Raw genomic sequence first — 14,489 nt, 5'->3', positions numbered from 1 at the left:
TCAGTTGAATAGTTGTTAGTTGACTCATTACAGTCAAATAGTCTAATAAAACTATTAAAACCAATTCCCTACACTTGTAGTATTTTTACATAATTTTTCTTTTTTTTTTCTCTTGAATTTTTGCTTTTTTTCTCTCTTCAAAAGGGAAAACAAAAATTGTTTGGGGGGGTTGTGCGATCACATATATGATTATGCCATAGCATAAGCGCACAGCCCCCTTGGGTTGCACAGCCCCCTTGGGTTGCACAGCATCGCTTATGCCATTTGACGACATTCCCTAGAATCCTCCCCAATGGCAAAGCTCAACCCCCCAACTAGTGAAGGAGCCACCGCAGCCACAGATTTCTAAATAAAGAATGCCCTATATAGGGAAGAACCTATAATCCACCAACCCATGGAGGAGGACCCATACTTGGCAGCAATCACCCACTTCCAAAGAATCCTCCACTCCGAAATGCCACACCCACTTACCCAACAAAGCCCTATTGACCATATCCTTTTGCTTGATAAAAACACATCCTTCAGATATAAGCTTACACACCTGATTTCCAATTCAACAAATGAAATTTCTTATGGGCCACACCACCTTGCCAAAAAAAAATCTCTCCTAAGCCTATCAATTTGAGCCAGCAGAGACTTGGGACACTTAAACAGAGATAAGTAGTAGTTAGGGAAATTTTAGAAAGAGGATTAAATGAGGGTAATCATTTCCCCAAGGGAGAGAAATTTACTTTTCCATGGAGGTAACTTCTTCTCCATTCTCTCTACTACTCTATCCCATTAAGAGTAAAGCAAGTTTGCCCAAACATAGAAGAAGGCCCTGGAAAGTTGAAGGAAAGGAACCAGCCTTGCACCCAAAAACATCTGCAAGTTGAGCATCCTTGCCTTGAGAAATATTAACCCCGAGGAGCTCGCTTTTAGAAAGAATAATATTAAGGCCAAAAACTACGTCAAACCAGTTGAACACTATCCTCATATTAGCCACTTTAGAATTAGAAGCCTCACAAAACAAAAGAGTATCATTTGCTAATAAAGATGGTTAATAATATGAGGAAAGCTAACCACCCTAAAACCTTCAAAAAGAGCTTCAGATTGGCCTCTAGAGAGCATTTTAATAAGGGCATCTGCCACCACAACGAATAAAAAAGGCAGTAAGGAATCCCCTTGACTAAGGGCCTGAGTAGCTTTAAAAAATCAAGGGGGGACCCATCAATTAGAACCAGAAATTAGGCAAATGGAACACAGGACCCAATCCATTTCCTCCATTTCACGCCAAAGCCCAATCTGCCCAACATAAATCAACATGATCATATGCTTTTTTAAGATCCAACTTACAAATAACACCCTACCTTCCCGCCTTAAGGCAAGAGGCCAAAGTCTCAAGGGCCAACAAAGTGCAATCGAGAATCTGCCTTCCAAAGACAAACATACTCTAGAAGGGCGAAATAACCTTAGGGAGAACCACCCTAATTCTTTAACTTAGAATCTTCACAATAATCTTACAAGGACTCCCCCATTAGACTGATAGGTCTAAAAAAAATCAACTGCCAGCGCCCTTCACCTTAGGATAAGGGCCAAGAAAGAATATCCCAACTCAAAAGCTAAATGGCCTGTGTCAAAAAATTCTTCAACAAAAGCCAACAAATCAGAATTAAAGTCCCAAACAGATTGCAAAAAAAAAAAAATGCCAATGGAAAACTGTCAGGACTCGGGGCTTTATCCCTCCCAAAGTCCTAGACCGCATCTTTGATTTCCTCAATGCTGACAAAAGCTTCCAGAGACTCTACTTCCTCCAGGGAAAGAGACTCAAATGAAAGATTATCCAGATTAGGCCACAAACGCTCCTCATCCAATGGCAAGGAATGATAAAACTTCATAACAACGTCACAAGTAGGATCTTTATCTACCAACTTTTACCATTAACCATCAAAGAGGAGATGCAATTAGACCTCGCTCTGGCGCTGGCTATGACATGAAAATATTTTGTGTTCTTGTGACCTTCTTTAAGCTAGACAACACTCGAATGTTGGCATCATTTGATCTCCTCTTCTTTAACCCTAGACCAATACTCAGAAGAATACTTACCTCTAGCAACACACTCAGCGTCGGAGAGCAACCCGCTCTCCTCCTTGATGTCCAAAGCCTGAATGTCACTCAACAAGGACACCAGCTCAAGCTCTTCATGGCATCAACCTCAAAAAGAACTGGACAGTATTCTAAGATAGGTTTAGAAAGCACTAACTAACACAAAAGGGGAAACTTCTACACCCACTCGGGCGAGAATAGGAACCTATCCAGCAAAGAAATAGTTGGATTAGCTTGACCATTGGACTAGGTAAACCTCACCCCACCCATAGGAATGTTCGCCAAGATATGCTTCAGAACCCAATCAGCAAAAACCCGCATACTAGCAATGAGCCAACCCCCAAGAAGCTTCTCGTGAGCAAAATGGACTATATTGAAGTCCCCACCAAGTGACCTTCCAGTTCCGAAGTATCTTCTGCTATTCAATTTATTTGGGCGAGAATTTTGTTGTAATCAGTTGGGTTTTTGTTTGAGTTTGTTTTGATTGGTTGTAGCTAGGGTTAGTTGGTTATCTTTAGCCACTAAGGTGTTTAGTTAGATGATCATAGAACTTGTATGAGTAAGCAGATCACAGCATTTGTAAATCAGCTCTTATTATTTTAATAGAATTTGAGAGAGGAGAGCTGAGAGCCCTTTCCCTCTTTCCTCAAGGAGGTGTTTGCATTGGCAAATTGCAATCCAGATCCTTGATATCACAGATTTCCTCTCTCCTTCTTCCCTCTGTTTGCAAAGAGATCTCCTCTAGGTTCACCAGATATGCAAGATTTGGGTTACATTGTTAGATCATTCATCAGACTGTTGATCTAATTCGGATCCTCGATCAGGCCAATCTGACCGGTCGGATGGTCCAAAATTATGAACAGCTAGCTTGTGTAACCTGGACACATCCTTTGATCAATCCTATATGGTCCTGGATGCATCAGTGGCCCATCCAAGCATCTGATGGGTCTAAACTTTCGCCATAATGCATTTTTCGTGATGGTGAGTTTGATAGACAGTTCGGATTTCTTTAACACATGGCGTATATGAGCACTTATGTGAGACAGGGTTAATAACCATCTTCCAACAAGCTAAAAAAAAAAAAATAGATGGGGAGGAACAGCTTTCCCAGTAAATTCCCAGTCAATTACAGATTTAATGAGAGTTGAAAAATGGGTTGCGTCAAAACACGCCCTAAGCATCTAATTTCTAGTTACTACTGTTTGCTTGTTGTTGCTGTTGATCTTATTCTAACTCCATAACACAGATGTGAACTATCTATGAAATTAAAAACCATGTAGAACTCACAAACGCGGGCGCGCGCGCGCGCGCGCACACACACACACAAAGGATTCTCGACTCCAATAGAAACAGCAACTTACTAACGAAGAATCAAAATTCCCGCAACGCACATACCTGAATTCTGCAGAACGGATGGAATTTCATCGCGAAATATTCTAACCCGCTGTTTCGTAGACGACGTCGAGACCGCTTCGGCAGCAGAGCTCAGCACTTCCACCGAATGAGCCATTGAATCAAAGTGCTGATAACAGTACCGAACTAGGGTTTTGGGACACCTTTTCCAGCCCTATGAATCCATGAAAAGGGAGGGATTCCGCCTTGGATTTTGATGTAGGGTTTATGGAGATTTCCAGTTATATGGATTTCGATGCCGAGAGAAATAGTGCTGTAGGATTTTTCTTACTCTTATTAGATTTGGAGTATTTGAGAGTTCCAGTCCGGTGGTGGATCTGAGTCTAAGCTCTTCTTCTTCTTCCCACCTCCGGAGGAAACGCTAGGGTTTTAGGGACTGAAGTGTTAAATAATGCTTTAAAAAGCAGCAGCAGGGTAAGAGGCTAGGGCGTGAGGGAAGTGAAGAGGTTTTGACGTAATTACTACTTCCTTTCATTAAAATGACTGACGGGTCCTGACGAGTTTCGCGAAGTGTAGCGGCGGCGTCCGGGTTAAATAAGGGTATTATCGTCCATTAGAAAAAACCGGGGGTGCATACGTAATTTGGAGCGAAAATTCTCAGCATCGCGTGCGGAAAAGTCGCGCGATGACACTGGCTGGAGTGCACATGGCGGCGTTCCATATCGGTGTGTTGGGTATCGAATCGCCTCATCACTGAAACGGTACGGTAGACCCGTGTCGAACCACGTATCGGACTATTCCAGGTCAATATAGCCACACCATTCATCGGATACACTGGTACAGATAGCCCGGTCCATGGGTACCGGTTTCAGACTATAAACCTTGGGCTGAACCTAGCGACTTAGGGGTGGCCATCGACCCACCAGCCTGGCGTTAGACTAGGAGATGAATTGTTTTAGCCCGGCCAGGGTCAACCTCATGGAGCTGCTTGATGGATGGATCGATTGGGAGCCTTCACCTTGGAGAATTGGAATTTGAGTAATTTTCGAGCTAGTCTGCATATTTAGGGCTGAGGCCAAGCTGATTTTTTCGAGCCCAGGAATGGGGGCTGTTGTGGTGGGTTCATGCCCAGCTCGGGCCTTTGGCCTAATTATGTCAAGTAAAGCCCATCTTTCCTCGCTCCAAAATAGGCCATCGGCTGACTCTTCATGCAACATCCAAACCCTTGCTTGAGCTACCCTATATCTCACTTTCACTGCTGAATGTTAGACACCGATGCTAGCTTAGGATATGAGTGAACTGAACAGAACAATGGAGATTTGACAGCGAAGAGCTTGTATTGCACTAATGAGAGAAGATGCCGGCATGGAAAAGGAGGACAAGTTACCCATACATAGGCATAAAAGTTACTGTAAGTACGATCAATGGTTAGGATACTGTCATGTGGCATTTATGCAATGGTTAATATTACTCTTTAGGTACCAGAGCAACCTACACGAGCTTAACTACATGATTCTCATTACTCATAATTCAATCAAATTAGGTTGCACGTATGAGCGAGGGCCTATATTAGATATGTGTGTGAGTAAGATGTGCGGGTGTGTTATAGTCTACTTAACTGAAGTGTTGATTGAATTATTGGTATCCTCTGCACTGAGATAGACAAATTGGAGACTAGACCGAGATGCAGCATCCTCTCAACCACCAATATTGCACTCAATTTAGGCAATTTATGCAAGGAAATTAGGCTACTTCCTACGAACGAGTTCTTTTTACCTTGTAACAATAGATGTGAGTTTATGAACTTGAGAACTTATTCTTTCGCTGGCATTGTAAGTTTAATATACTTATCAAATGAATAAAGATACACATAAATAAAATAAAGACAAAATATTGTTAATTTTATTATTATTTGAAAATGATAGTCATTACAATCGACAAGTTGTGAGACAACTAAATGAATAACAAAATGATAAATAATAAATACCTGATGCGCCTATTGAAATAGACAATTGATGTAAATATCATCAGCTAAATTGTGACTTAGATGATCATGATCCTACAATATAAGGTTGTGAAATGATTATTTATACTTATAAGGTACTGTAGCGGGAGCCGCTAGGTAGTATCTATATAAAACTAAGCTATACTATGCTAAGAAAAATAAAGAAAAAATACAATAAATTATAAGTTAATTTGTTTCGCATAGGGCCTTGAGCTCTTATTCGATTACTCATTTTATATTTCATCAAGGCGGTGAAACCATTGCTAAGGTTTTCTTGTTGCTTCTTGATCGTATACACTCATGTCGTTGTTCTAAATACGTAAACCCCTTTGATTGTTCTGGAATTGGTGTCTTGGATTGGGATAAGTGACTCCTATTAGATTTGAACTCCCTAGCTTCTTAGATATTCTTCTCATAGTTGATCCGTCGCGGGGTGTCTATGGTCCATCAGAGACTAAGCCTAAATACGCCAATATTTCTCTAATCAAGATGACCAAGTAAATGGTAAAAACTTGATCAATCCTAGCCACTCAACGTCTCTAGTGATGGTCTACGAGGTCAGAGGTCACCAAGAGGTGTCGAATAGTCTATAGCAAGCCTCCTTTGGCATTTTATCATTCACTACAGGATTATTTATAATGTTGGCAAAAAAAATAGACAAGATCCATCACATCCTAACTTCTTAAATTATTGATTTCGATTGAGGTTTAACTCTATAAGTGTCCTGGTACTTCTTTTGTCTCTTCATATCTTTGCATTGTTGGACAGACTGGATCTTTCCAATATGTTATCATTGGACATACTTGCCTTTTCATCCCGCTGTCCCATCATTTTTTGTCCAATCAATGAACAGCTTCAGATTATCCAATGAGGTTCTCTCCCAACTTAGGTTCGATTCCAAGCCAGGTTGGCTTGAATATAGGTTCAGTCACGTAATGTTAAAAAACATTCCCAATAACTAAGATTTTTCCGAAAGTTTATGGGGAGATCTCCTATATTTTGAAGGATAATGATAGACGACTTTACCGAGGATATCACTGCCAAATTCATGATAGATATGTTTGGCAGGTCTATTATAGACATGCATGGTACGTTATCTCATAAATAGGCACATTAATCATGGTCATGTGGCATGCAGTGATTCACCCCTTTTGTAACGTCTCGGAAAAATCCGTACAGGAACCCGAGTACCACCTCAGGCAGAAATCACCCAGGACCACAACCTTTAGAAATTAGGTTAATATTAGCGAGTGCTAAACTAGAGTACTTGTGAATTTAGCACTAATCACTTTAAATATGATCTGTAAGACTCAAACCATTCAGTATCATTGACGCTACATTACCCTGAAATGTAGAATTCATCCTTAAACCCAGTTGCTCTCGGGAGCACACCGAAACTCCATATTGGACCTGGACTGCACGTCGAAAGTCCAATAACCGCAAAATTATAAAGTCATGACCGCATTACTGGACTTGACAACCCCCAAGGAAATCAAGTATTAATTGTGTCTAGAAATGCACAACTTGAGCCCGGAACAAAGTATGTGAGAAATGTGAATATCTTTAGAAATAAAATTCGAATTTAAGTAATCTGAGTCGTGTCGCTTGCACGCCAAATATAAGGATTCAGACCGTCAGAATCTAACCCAAATACACCCTCGGATCAGGAAAAATGTCTCATGCATGGCCATGTACTTGTGGCCCTGATCGAGCGACCGTGACCGTTGAACTGAAACTGGTCCACCATGGCTGATCTGTAAACCCGATCGGAACGAAAACTCAGCTTGACCTAGATCCAATGTCAAGGAGCTTAAGTCTGATCACGCGTGGAAAAGGGGCAACCAGAAGTGCTCTGATGGGCTGAAACAGACGTCCTTTGGATATAACCTAAATATATCTTAGCCCTGGGGCCATTCCCATCAGTTCTGGGACTATATAAGGGCCTTAAACTCTCTCTCTCTCTCATATTCCATACGAATTCTAAAACCCTAAGAAAGAAAGTAGAGGAAAAGGAAAGGAAAGGGAGAGAAAGTGAGAGTGAGAGTTAGAGATTCATCCTGGGATTCGATCCCATTGCTCCTCGGGTTTAACTACCGCTTCTACATCGCTATTCCGGCGATTTCGACTCCGTACTTAGGTAAGAAAACCTAACCCTAACCTGTTATAGAGTTTCAAACGTTGTAAGTGATGGAATAGCTAACCTATTTCATACTGTAGGTCGTCAATCTGCCGTTGACAAAGGCTAAGTGTCTAAAACGAATCCGTTAGGCGTTTACCAACATAATGTGCGGGCTATAAACGTATATGTTATGGTTTTCAAGGCTTTCAATGTCGGCTAATGATTTATTATTGACCTGAGCGTCATTTCACATGCCAAATGCGTTGTCTGTTTCGCTTTACATGTACATATGAACTATGTCGAAGTAGTGCATTTCATGTGTTTGTTGAAATGTTTGTATGAGTATGGATTCTGGATATAGGTTTGCCATGATTAACTGTTGTAGACATATGGTTGAGGTATACGTGACAACTCCTTAGTGAAAAGATTTTCCCTAATACGTGCTATCACCAACATACGTCATGTATGTTGGAATATATAGTCTAAGTGTTTGTAGAAATGTCTGAATGAACAGGTATGTAGTAAATTGTACTTTACATGGGTGTTGAGATGAGATTCTCAACTACCTTAATAATGTGTATGATTTCCTCCATGTAACTTATATTCTTTGTCTATTTTACTTAGGGACTGCATATGTATGAATTCATGTTTAAGTTAAAATCTATTAAATGCTCACATGCTTGTATGAATGGAATTATTGATCCATTACTGCTCTGATTATCTTATAAGATTATCTGTTATAATTGAATGTGCTTGGGACTACGGTACAGTCCAGGCAATCGGTAACAGGCACTGAATAGGTGACTAAGGTTGTTTCGCTACAGAGGACGTGTTCAATGAATCCGAGCCGTACTTGGGATGTCGACAGTGGTTAGGCTGCACAGAGTGCTTACGCACTTCATGTCGATCAACTCAACGTGCGCTCGTACTAGTCAAGCTCGTCAAGTAACCCGATTAACCCGATGTATGTTCACCATGTATGGACATTGCTGCTTGAATCTACGGTACTAAACTCACCAGTGAAAACTCCTTTAACCTTGGTACATCGATCCGCCAAAACTCATGAGCTGGGCATGGTGGTATGGGACACCGTGGTCGAGCTATCGGCCTACACTGGAGTGACGAGACTCCCCGTAGTGTCCAGTGAGCAGCACAGCCTCGTGAACTGAATACGGTGGTATGAGACACTGTATTCGAGCTGTCGGCCTATACTGATAAGGTGACGAGCCCCTTGTAGTGATCTCGAGCGTACGCTAAGACTGCGTAAAGGCGACGAGCCTTTCCGTAGCAACAAGAGTACAAACTAGGCCTACACTAATAAGGTGACGAGCCCTTTGTAGCGACCTAGAACCGTAACATCGTATGAGATTTACTAGGATTAACGACCCTAGAATGGATCATCGTTTGGGAATTGATATAAGGGAGGTACCTTAGCTTCTCAATCCTGCTGTATGAAATAGACTAATAAAAAAACTTGGTACTCACGTTCATGCACCGCACTACATGTGTCGTTTGGTGTTGGGCAGAGCACTGAGGAAGTGACTGATATGCGCGACTGTTAGATGAAGATCGCAGAGGGAGTGCAGGTGAGGGCATGCATCATTTATACATACCATTCTTGCATTAATCAGAATACTTAGGGATATTTGATTGTATTGTTTTATCGTTACTACTTGACTGAATTGAGAACATGTTAACCTTTGCTTTATTGTTCCACTGAGTTGATCACTCACTCCCACGTTACGGAACGGTGTTTTAAACACCAACCAGACTCTGTCTTAGTTGCAGATGGAGACCCGACTGGCGAAGCAGAGCCAGATTTCGAAGACAAGGACGATGCTTTCTCGTATATGCAATATTCAGGTGGGTTCATATAGACCGTTCTGATCGACGGGGCTTCAGGGTTACACTTGTAGAGAACTCTCACATTTTTCACATTTTGTAACTTAAAACAGTATTTGTAATATTTCACCTGAGAGGTGTTTATACTCTGGAGATGTACCACGACTTATATGTTTTATATCCATCTATTACAGTCTTTCGCTTGCGCAATTTAACTGTCTCTGGAGTATGATATGCTGTTTTGGTATGGTCTCACTCATGTTTAATACATTAACATGGACAACATTAATCATAATTTTCTATGTTGCATAAGTGATGCGTTGGAAATCGGGAGTTAGACTTCTACTCGACCCCCGATTTTCAGGGTGTTACACCTTTGCGGGCATATGTATGGGTCTGTGTCATTGCATTGATAATGGAATCATAACGCCGAAAAAAATCAACTGAAGATCTCTTCATATGCGAGTATGCCTCTCGCATATGTTAAACACGTAGTGCCACCACATGACATTTTTTTAGGTCATATCAAGCACTGAAAATAAGGGTAAGCAAGTATATTAAAAACCTTTAAAGCATTCTAATGTTCTCCACACAACTCTGCAATGCTTTAGCCGGCTGTAAATATCTATATCTAGAATGCACAAGCTTCTTATGTACAATGTGATCTAGAAACGAGTACGTTCATAAATGAGCCTCCAAGCTTGTGACAATTATACATCGTCATTTCCCATCTATGGATTGAGTTGTTAACTTGGTCAAGCCTTTGGCTTGATTTTAAATTATTAGGTCAGGGTTTTTTAACCATATAAAAAATTAAACCCCATATCACTCACACACGCTAAAATATCCCTACCAGCTCATCTGATGAGCGGGCTTTCAAGTCATGCCTATTCAATTTTTTTTCAATTGCTAAGCTTAAGCCCAGCCCATTGACAGCATATGAGCCATAGGTATATGAGCCATTTATAGAGTATATATTATGGTTTTATGCAATTATGTACAACACCCAGCCAACTAAAAAAGTTGGACCCACCACGAAGAATGCGCAATGTATATGTTAGACCACCCATCAACTGGGCCATAGGTTTTCCTTGGATCAGATTGGCAGTAGTACACTATTTTATAAGGTGTGCCATACTTGTACTTTGGACCGGATTAGTGGTTGTCCATTGTTTTATATGGTGTGGGCCACCTAATGAGTGCATCCATTTGATCTAACGCTACATGATCTTTTTGGCAGAGCCCACTTTTTGTGGGCTGGATTTCATGCACAATTGACATGACGTCATCAATGGCCAAGTTGAGTGATAACACTCATATCCACTTAGGTGTGTCCGAGAGGCATGGAAATTGTTACCTTCCTAGTTTTGAAGATTGGTTGCCCATGATCTTCTTGCATAAGGTATGCATAGGTAGAATTGGAATGATAAGCAACTGGATTATAGTAAATCGGAATACTAAAAATAAGTATTGTACATAAATAATGACTACTTATATTGTCAATTCATTTTTACCATTGTTTTAAAATAATTTGTTAATTCATAATACATATTTTTATTTCATTTTTATGTAGTTTCCCAATAATATTGTGAGAGAAAACATTTAAAAAAAATGAAAGTCTCCCTGAAAAATTCACATGCCAAGAAAATGTCGATAATTAGATTTGTTATCGTCAGAATCTCGTCGAATAGATGTGATTGATCGCGGAGGCAAGCCCACCAATGAACTTGCAAATAAATAAAGAAAACATAGATAACGGAGGAAGCCGATGACAACTGTGGCCTCTCCGATGACTAAGTCAAGTAGGTAATCTCGGATAAAAAGGCTTTAGTTTGAGTTTTTTGGTCTTACCTCCATCCCATTGCAGTGGGAGATACTTATAGGATTTTTTAGGCGGTGCAGAGATCTACATATCTAGGGGTGCACATTTAACCGGTGGAACCATGGAACCGGACCGAAACCGTTGGATCGGTCCGGTTTGGTCCGATTCTAGGCAGCACCGGTTCCGGTTCCGGTTCCAAAATTGCAAGAACCATTGGATACGGTTCGGTTCTGGTTTAGGGGCATGTAGAACTAGAGCTGCACATTGGACCGAGTTAACTTGGATTTGGCCCAACCCGACCAGGTCCGGATTTTACATGTCCCAACCCGAACTCGGACAGAACCGGGACCGAGTCTGAGTCAGCTGACTCGATAAGACCCGAACATGTGCTGGTCTGAACCGATCCAAGTTTGACTCGGTCAGGAAAACCGAGTCGGATCAGATTGTGCAAGGTTCGAATCCGATTGCTGAACAATAAACATTCGGTGGCCCCAGGAAACTTTTAATGGTGGTCATGCAACAACCTCTGTGCAATAAAGAGATAAACGGCGTGAATACCTGTCAAAACAGATGTCGGGTCCAAGCCACTCCGAGAAGTCACAGCAATTCTCCATTTCACTAAAGCCGATCCTTTCTCCACTCAAAATCTAATCAACATTGAAAACAAAAATAACATCAATTATTTAAACCTGTATTCACAATCCCCACCAAAAAAAAAAAAAAATGTTTTGCAAGAAGAAGATCGGACTGAACCCATTTTTTTTAAAAAAAAATGCTAACTCTAGAAACTCAAAAATAAATAAATAAATAAATCCAAAACCAACTATTTAAAAAAAATAAATCTCAGATGGGTGCATGTAGAAACACAAACTAACAAGTCGAACTGAAAAGATTTTTAAAAAAAATAAAAATTAAAACTCATATGGGTACACCAGCAGATGAGTGGACATGCAGTGAACTCACGGTGTGCAAAACACGAAGGACAGACAGTTTGGATCTTTCACGCGTATGGCGCATCAGCATGTGTGCCGAGAGGCCTCTTTGTCCATATCAGTCACGCGAGTCGCATTAGTATCTCCGTTTCAGGATTAGGCTACAAAAATCCCAATGCCTCTGTCGCCAGTTCTTCCATGGCGCCTCCTCACAAGCCTTTGAATGGTACATCTCTCTCTCGAGCCGGAGAGTTTTGGGGAAAAAATCTCTTTCTTTCTCTTGGGCGGGAGAGTTTTGGGGAAAAAATCTCTCCTTCTCTCTCTCTCTCTCTCTCTCTCTCTCTCTCTCTCTCTCTCGGGCGGGAGAGTTTTCGGGAAAAAATCTCTCTCTATCTCTCTCTTGGGAAGGAGAGTTTTGGGGAAAATCTCTCTCTCTCTCTCTCTCTCTCTCTCTCTCTCTATCAAGCGGGAGAGTTTTGAGGAAAAAATGGGTAGGGTAAAAAGAGTATTAGGTTTTAGGTGAAAAAAAGGGTATTTATGGGTATACCCCTCCGGGTCGGGTCTGTTAGGGTCAGTGCGGACCCATTCGGTCTGGGTATTCGGATCGGATCTGTCCGGGTACAGTGCTATCCAAACCTAACTCAAAATTAAATCGGATCTGGCCGATCAGAATCGATCAGACCTGATCAGATCGTCGGTTCTGTTCGGAAGGTATCAGGTCGGGTCGGGTCGGGTCGAATCCACCGGATTGGGCACAAGTTGCCCACCTCTATGTAGAACCGAACTGAACTGTTAACCGAACCGTGAACCCGACCCGTGGAACCGATCCGTTAAATCGTGGCCCAAAACCGTGGATCTGAACCTTGGATCCGAATCGTTGATCCCAACTTAAAATTAAAACCCAAAAAACCCTCTCTTTCCCATTCTCTCACCGTCTCCCTCTCTCTCGTCGTCTCTCACCCTGCAACTCGCGTGCGGTTCTCGCTCTCACTCGCCGTCTCTTCACTGGCCCTCTCTCTCTCTCTCTCTCTCGTCGGATTTCACGTACACCAAGTTGGTGGGGTCCACCCAAGCCGTCGACTCTTTTGCTCGCACAGACTATCTCCCTTAGCACTGCTCGTAGGACTCGAAACTCGTCATAATCTCTCCCCTGTAATCCCGTTTTTATTTTCGCACATAAGAATTTCTCCTCGCAGTTGTTGCACTTATTCTTGCGCTCAGGCTTCAAATTTTCCTCCCTAAAAAAAGGAAAACAGAAAAAGAAAAAAAAAAAAAGAATGCAAGGAGGTGAAGAGCTTAGCATTAAAAAACTTGCTTCGAATCTTGACACTTATAAGGATCAGCTTCATCAGGTATATGTTATTATTATTATTATTATTATTTTAGGGTTTTTGGTTTCTGTCTCCTTCATTTCTAGGGTTTTATTTCTTTTCTGAGCTATGAAATTAGGGTTTTGTTTTTCTCTCTTACTCAGAATCCACCTACCTCTTAATTTAGGGCTTTTTCCCCCCTATTCATTCACTCGACTCTCTCTGCTGTAAATTAGTTTTTTGGTTTCTCTTTTCATTTAAATCTCATTCCAACCGTTGGATTTTATTTTTGTCACCTTTTTTTCTTTTGTTGAAGTTTCTAAAAACCCAGATCCGTGGAACCGATTCGGAACCGAACCGGTTTTCACGATCCGGTTCTAGTTTGGTTCTAGTATGCTAACGGTCCGGTTCTGGTTCCAAAAATCCCAGAACCGTTAAGAACGGTTCGGTTCCGGTTTTACCCCAGAACCGGACCGAACCGACCCGTGTGCACCCCTATACATATCCTCGCAGGATCTGTTAGATTCCCTAGAATATCCTTATTTAGATGGGAATCTACTTACGAAAGTTTTGCCAAGCCGCCTTGATTGGCGTGTCATTTGGGCAGGATTCTAACGCCTTGAAAATTGGGGGTCGAGTAGAAGCTCAGCTCCCGAGTTCTAACGCCTCACTCATGCAATATAGATAATGATGATTGAATGTTGTTCATATCAGTGCATTAAACATGAGTGAGATTATACCAAAATAGCATATCATACTTCAGAGACAGTTAACTTTCGCAAGCGGAAGACTGTGATAAATATACAAAATATATAAACTGTTGTAAATCTCTAGAGTGTGAACATGATTCCAGGTTAAATATATATATGTATACTCCAAAAATGAACAAAATGAAGATACATGAGTGTTCCAAAGATGCAGAATAACAAGTGTAATGACATCTAATCAGCATCCCTGTAATCCCGTCGATTAGAACATGGTCTACATTGACCCGCCTGATAGCTGCATATAGGAGAAACCC

At 41.3% G+C, this 14,489-nt stretch overlaps 1 protein-coding gene across 2 annotated transcripts in view; it reads right to left on the bottom strand.

Moving 5' to 3' along the window:
* LOC131240628 (protein ILITYHIA) overlaps positions 1-3,907 on the bottom strand; it is a 103,273-nt gene extending 99,366 nt beyond the window's left edge. For both annotated transcript variants that reach the window (XM_058238970.1, XM_058238972.1), the window contains exon 1: positions 3,481-3,907. In XM_058238970.1, coding sequence (XP_058094953.1) covers positions 3,481-3,595 — 115 coding nt within the window. In that variant the 5' untranslated portion in view covers positions 3,596-3,907. The remainder of the gene's footprint in view (positions 1-3,480) is intronic.
* Positions 3,908-14,489: the final 10,582 nt, after the last annotated feature.

This window comes from Magnolia sinica, chromosome 3 (assembly GCF_029962835.1).
Source record: "Magnolia sinica isolate HGM2019 chromosome 3, MsV1, whole genome shotgun sequence".
Classification (NCBI taxonomy): domain Eukaryota; kingdom Viridiplantae; phylum Streptophyta; class Magnoliopsida; order Magnoliales; family Magnoliaceae; genus Magnolia; species Magnolia sinica.
Note: the sequence above shows the minus strand (reverse complement) of the source record. Positions and strands in the feature narration are given on the sequence as shown.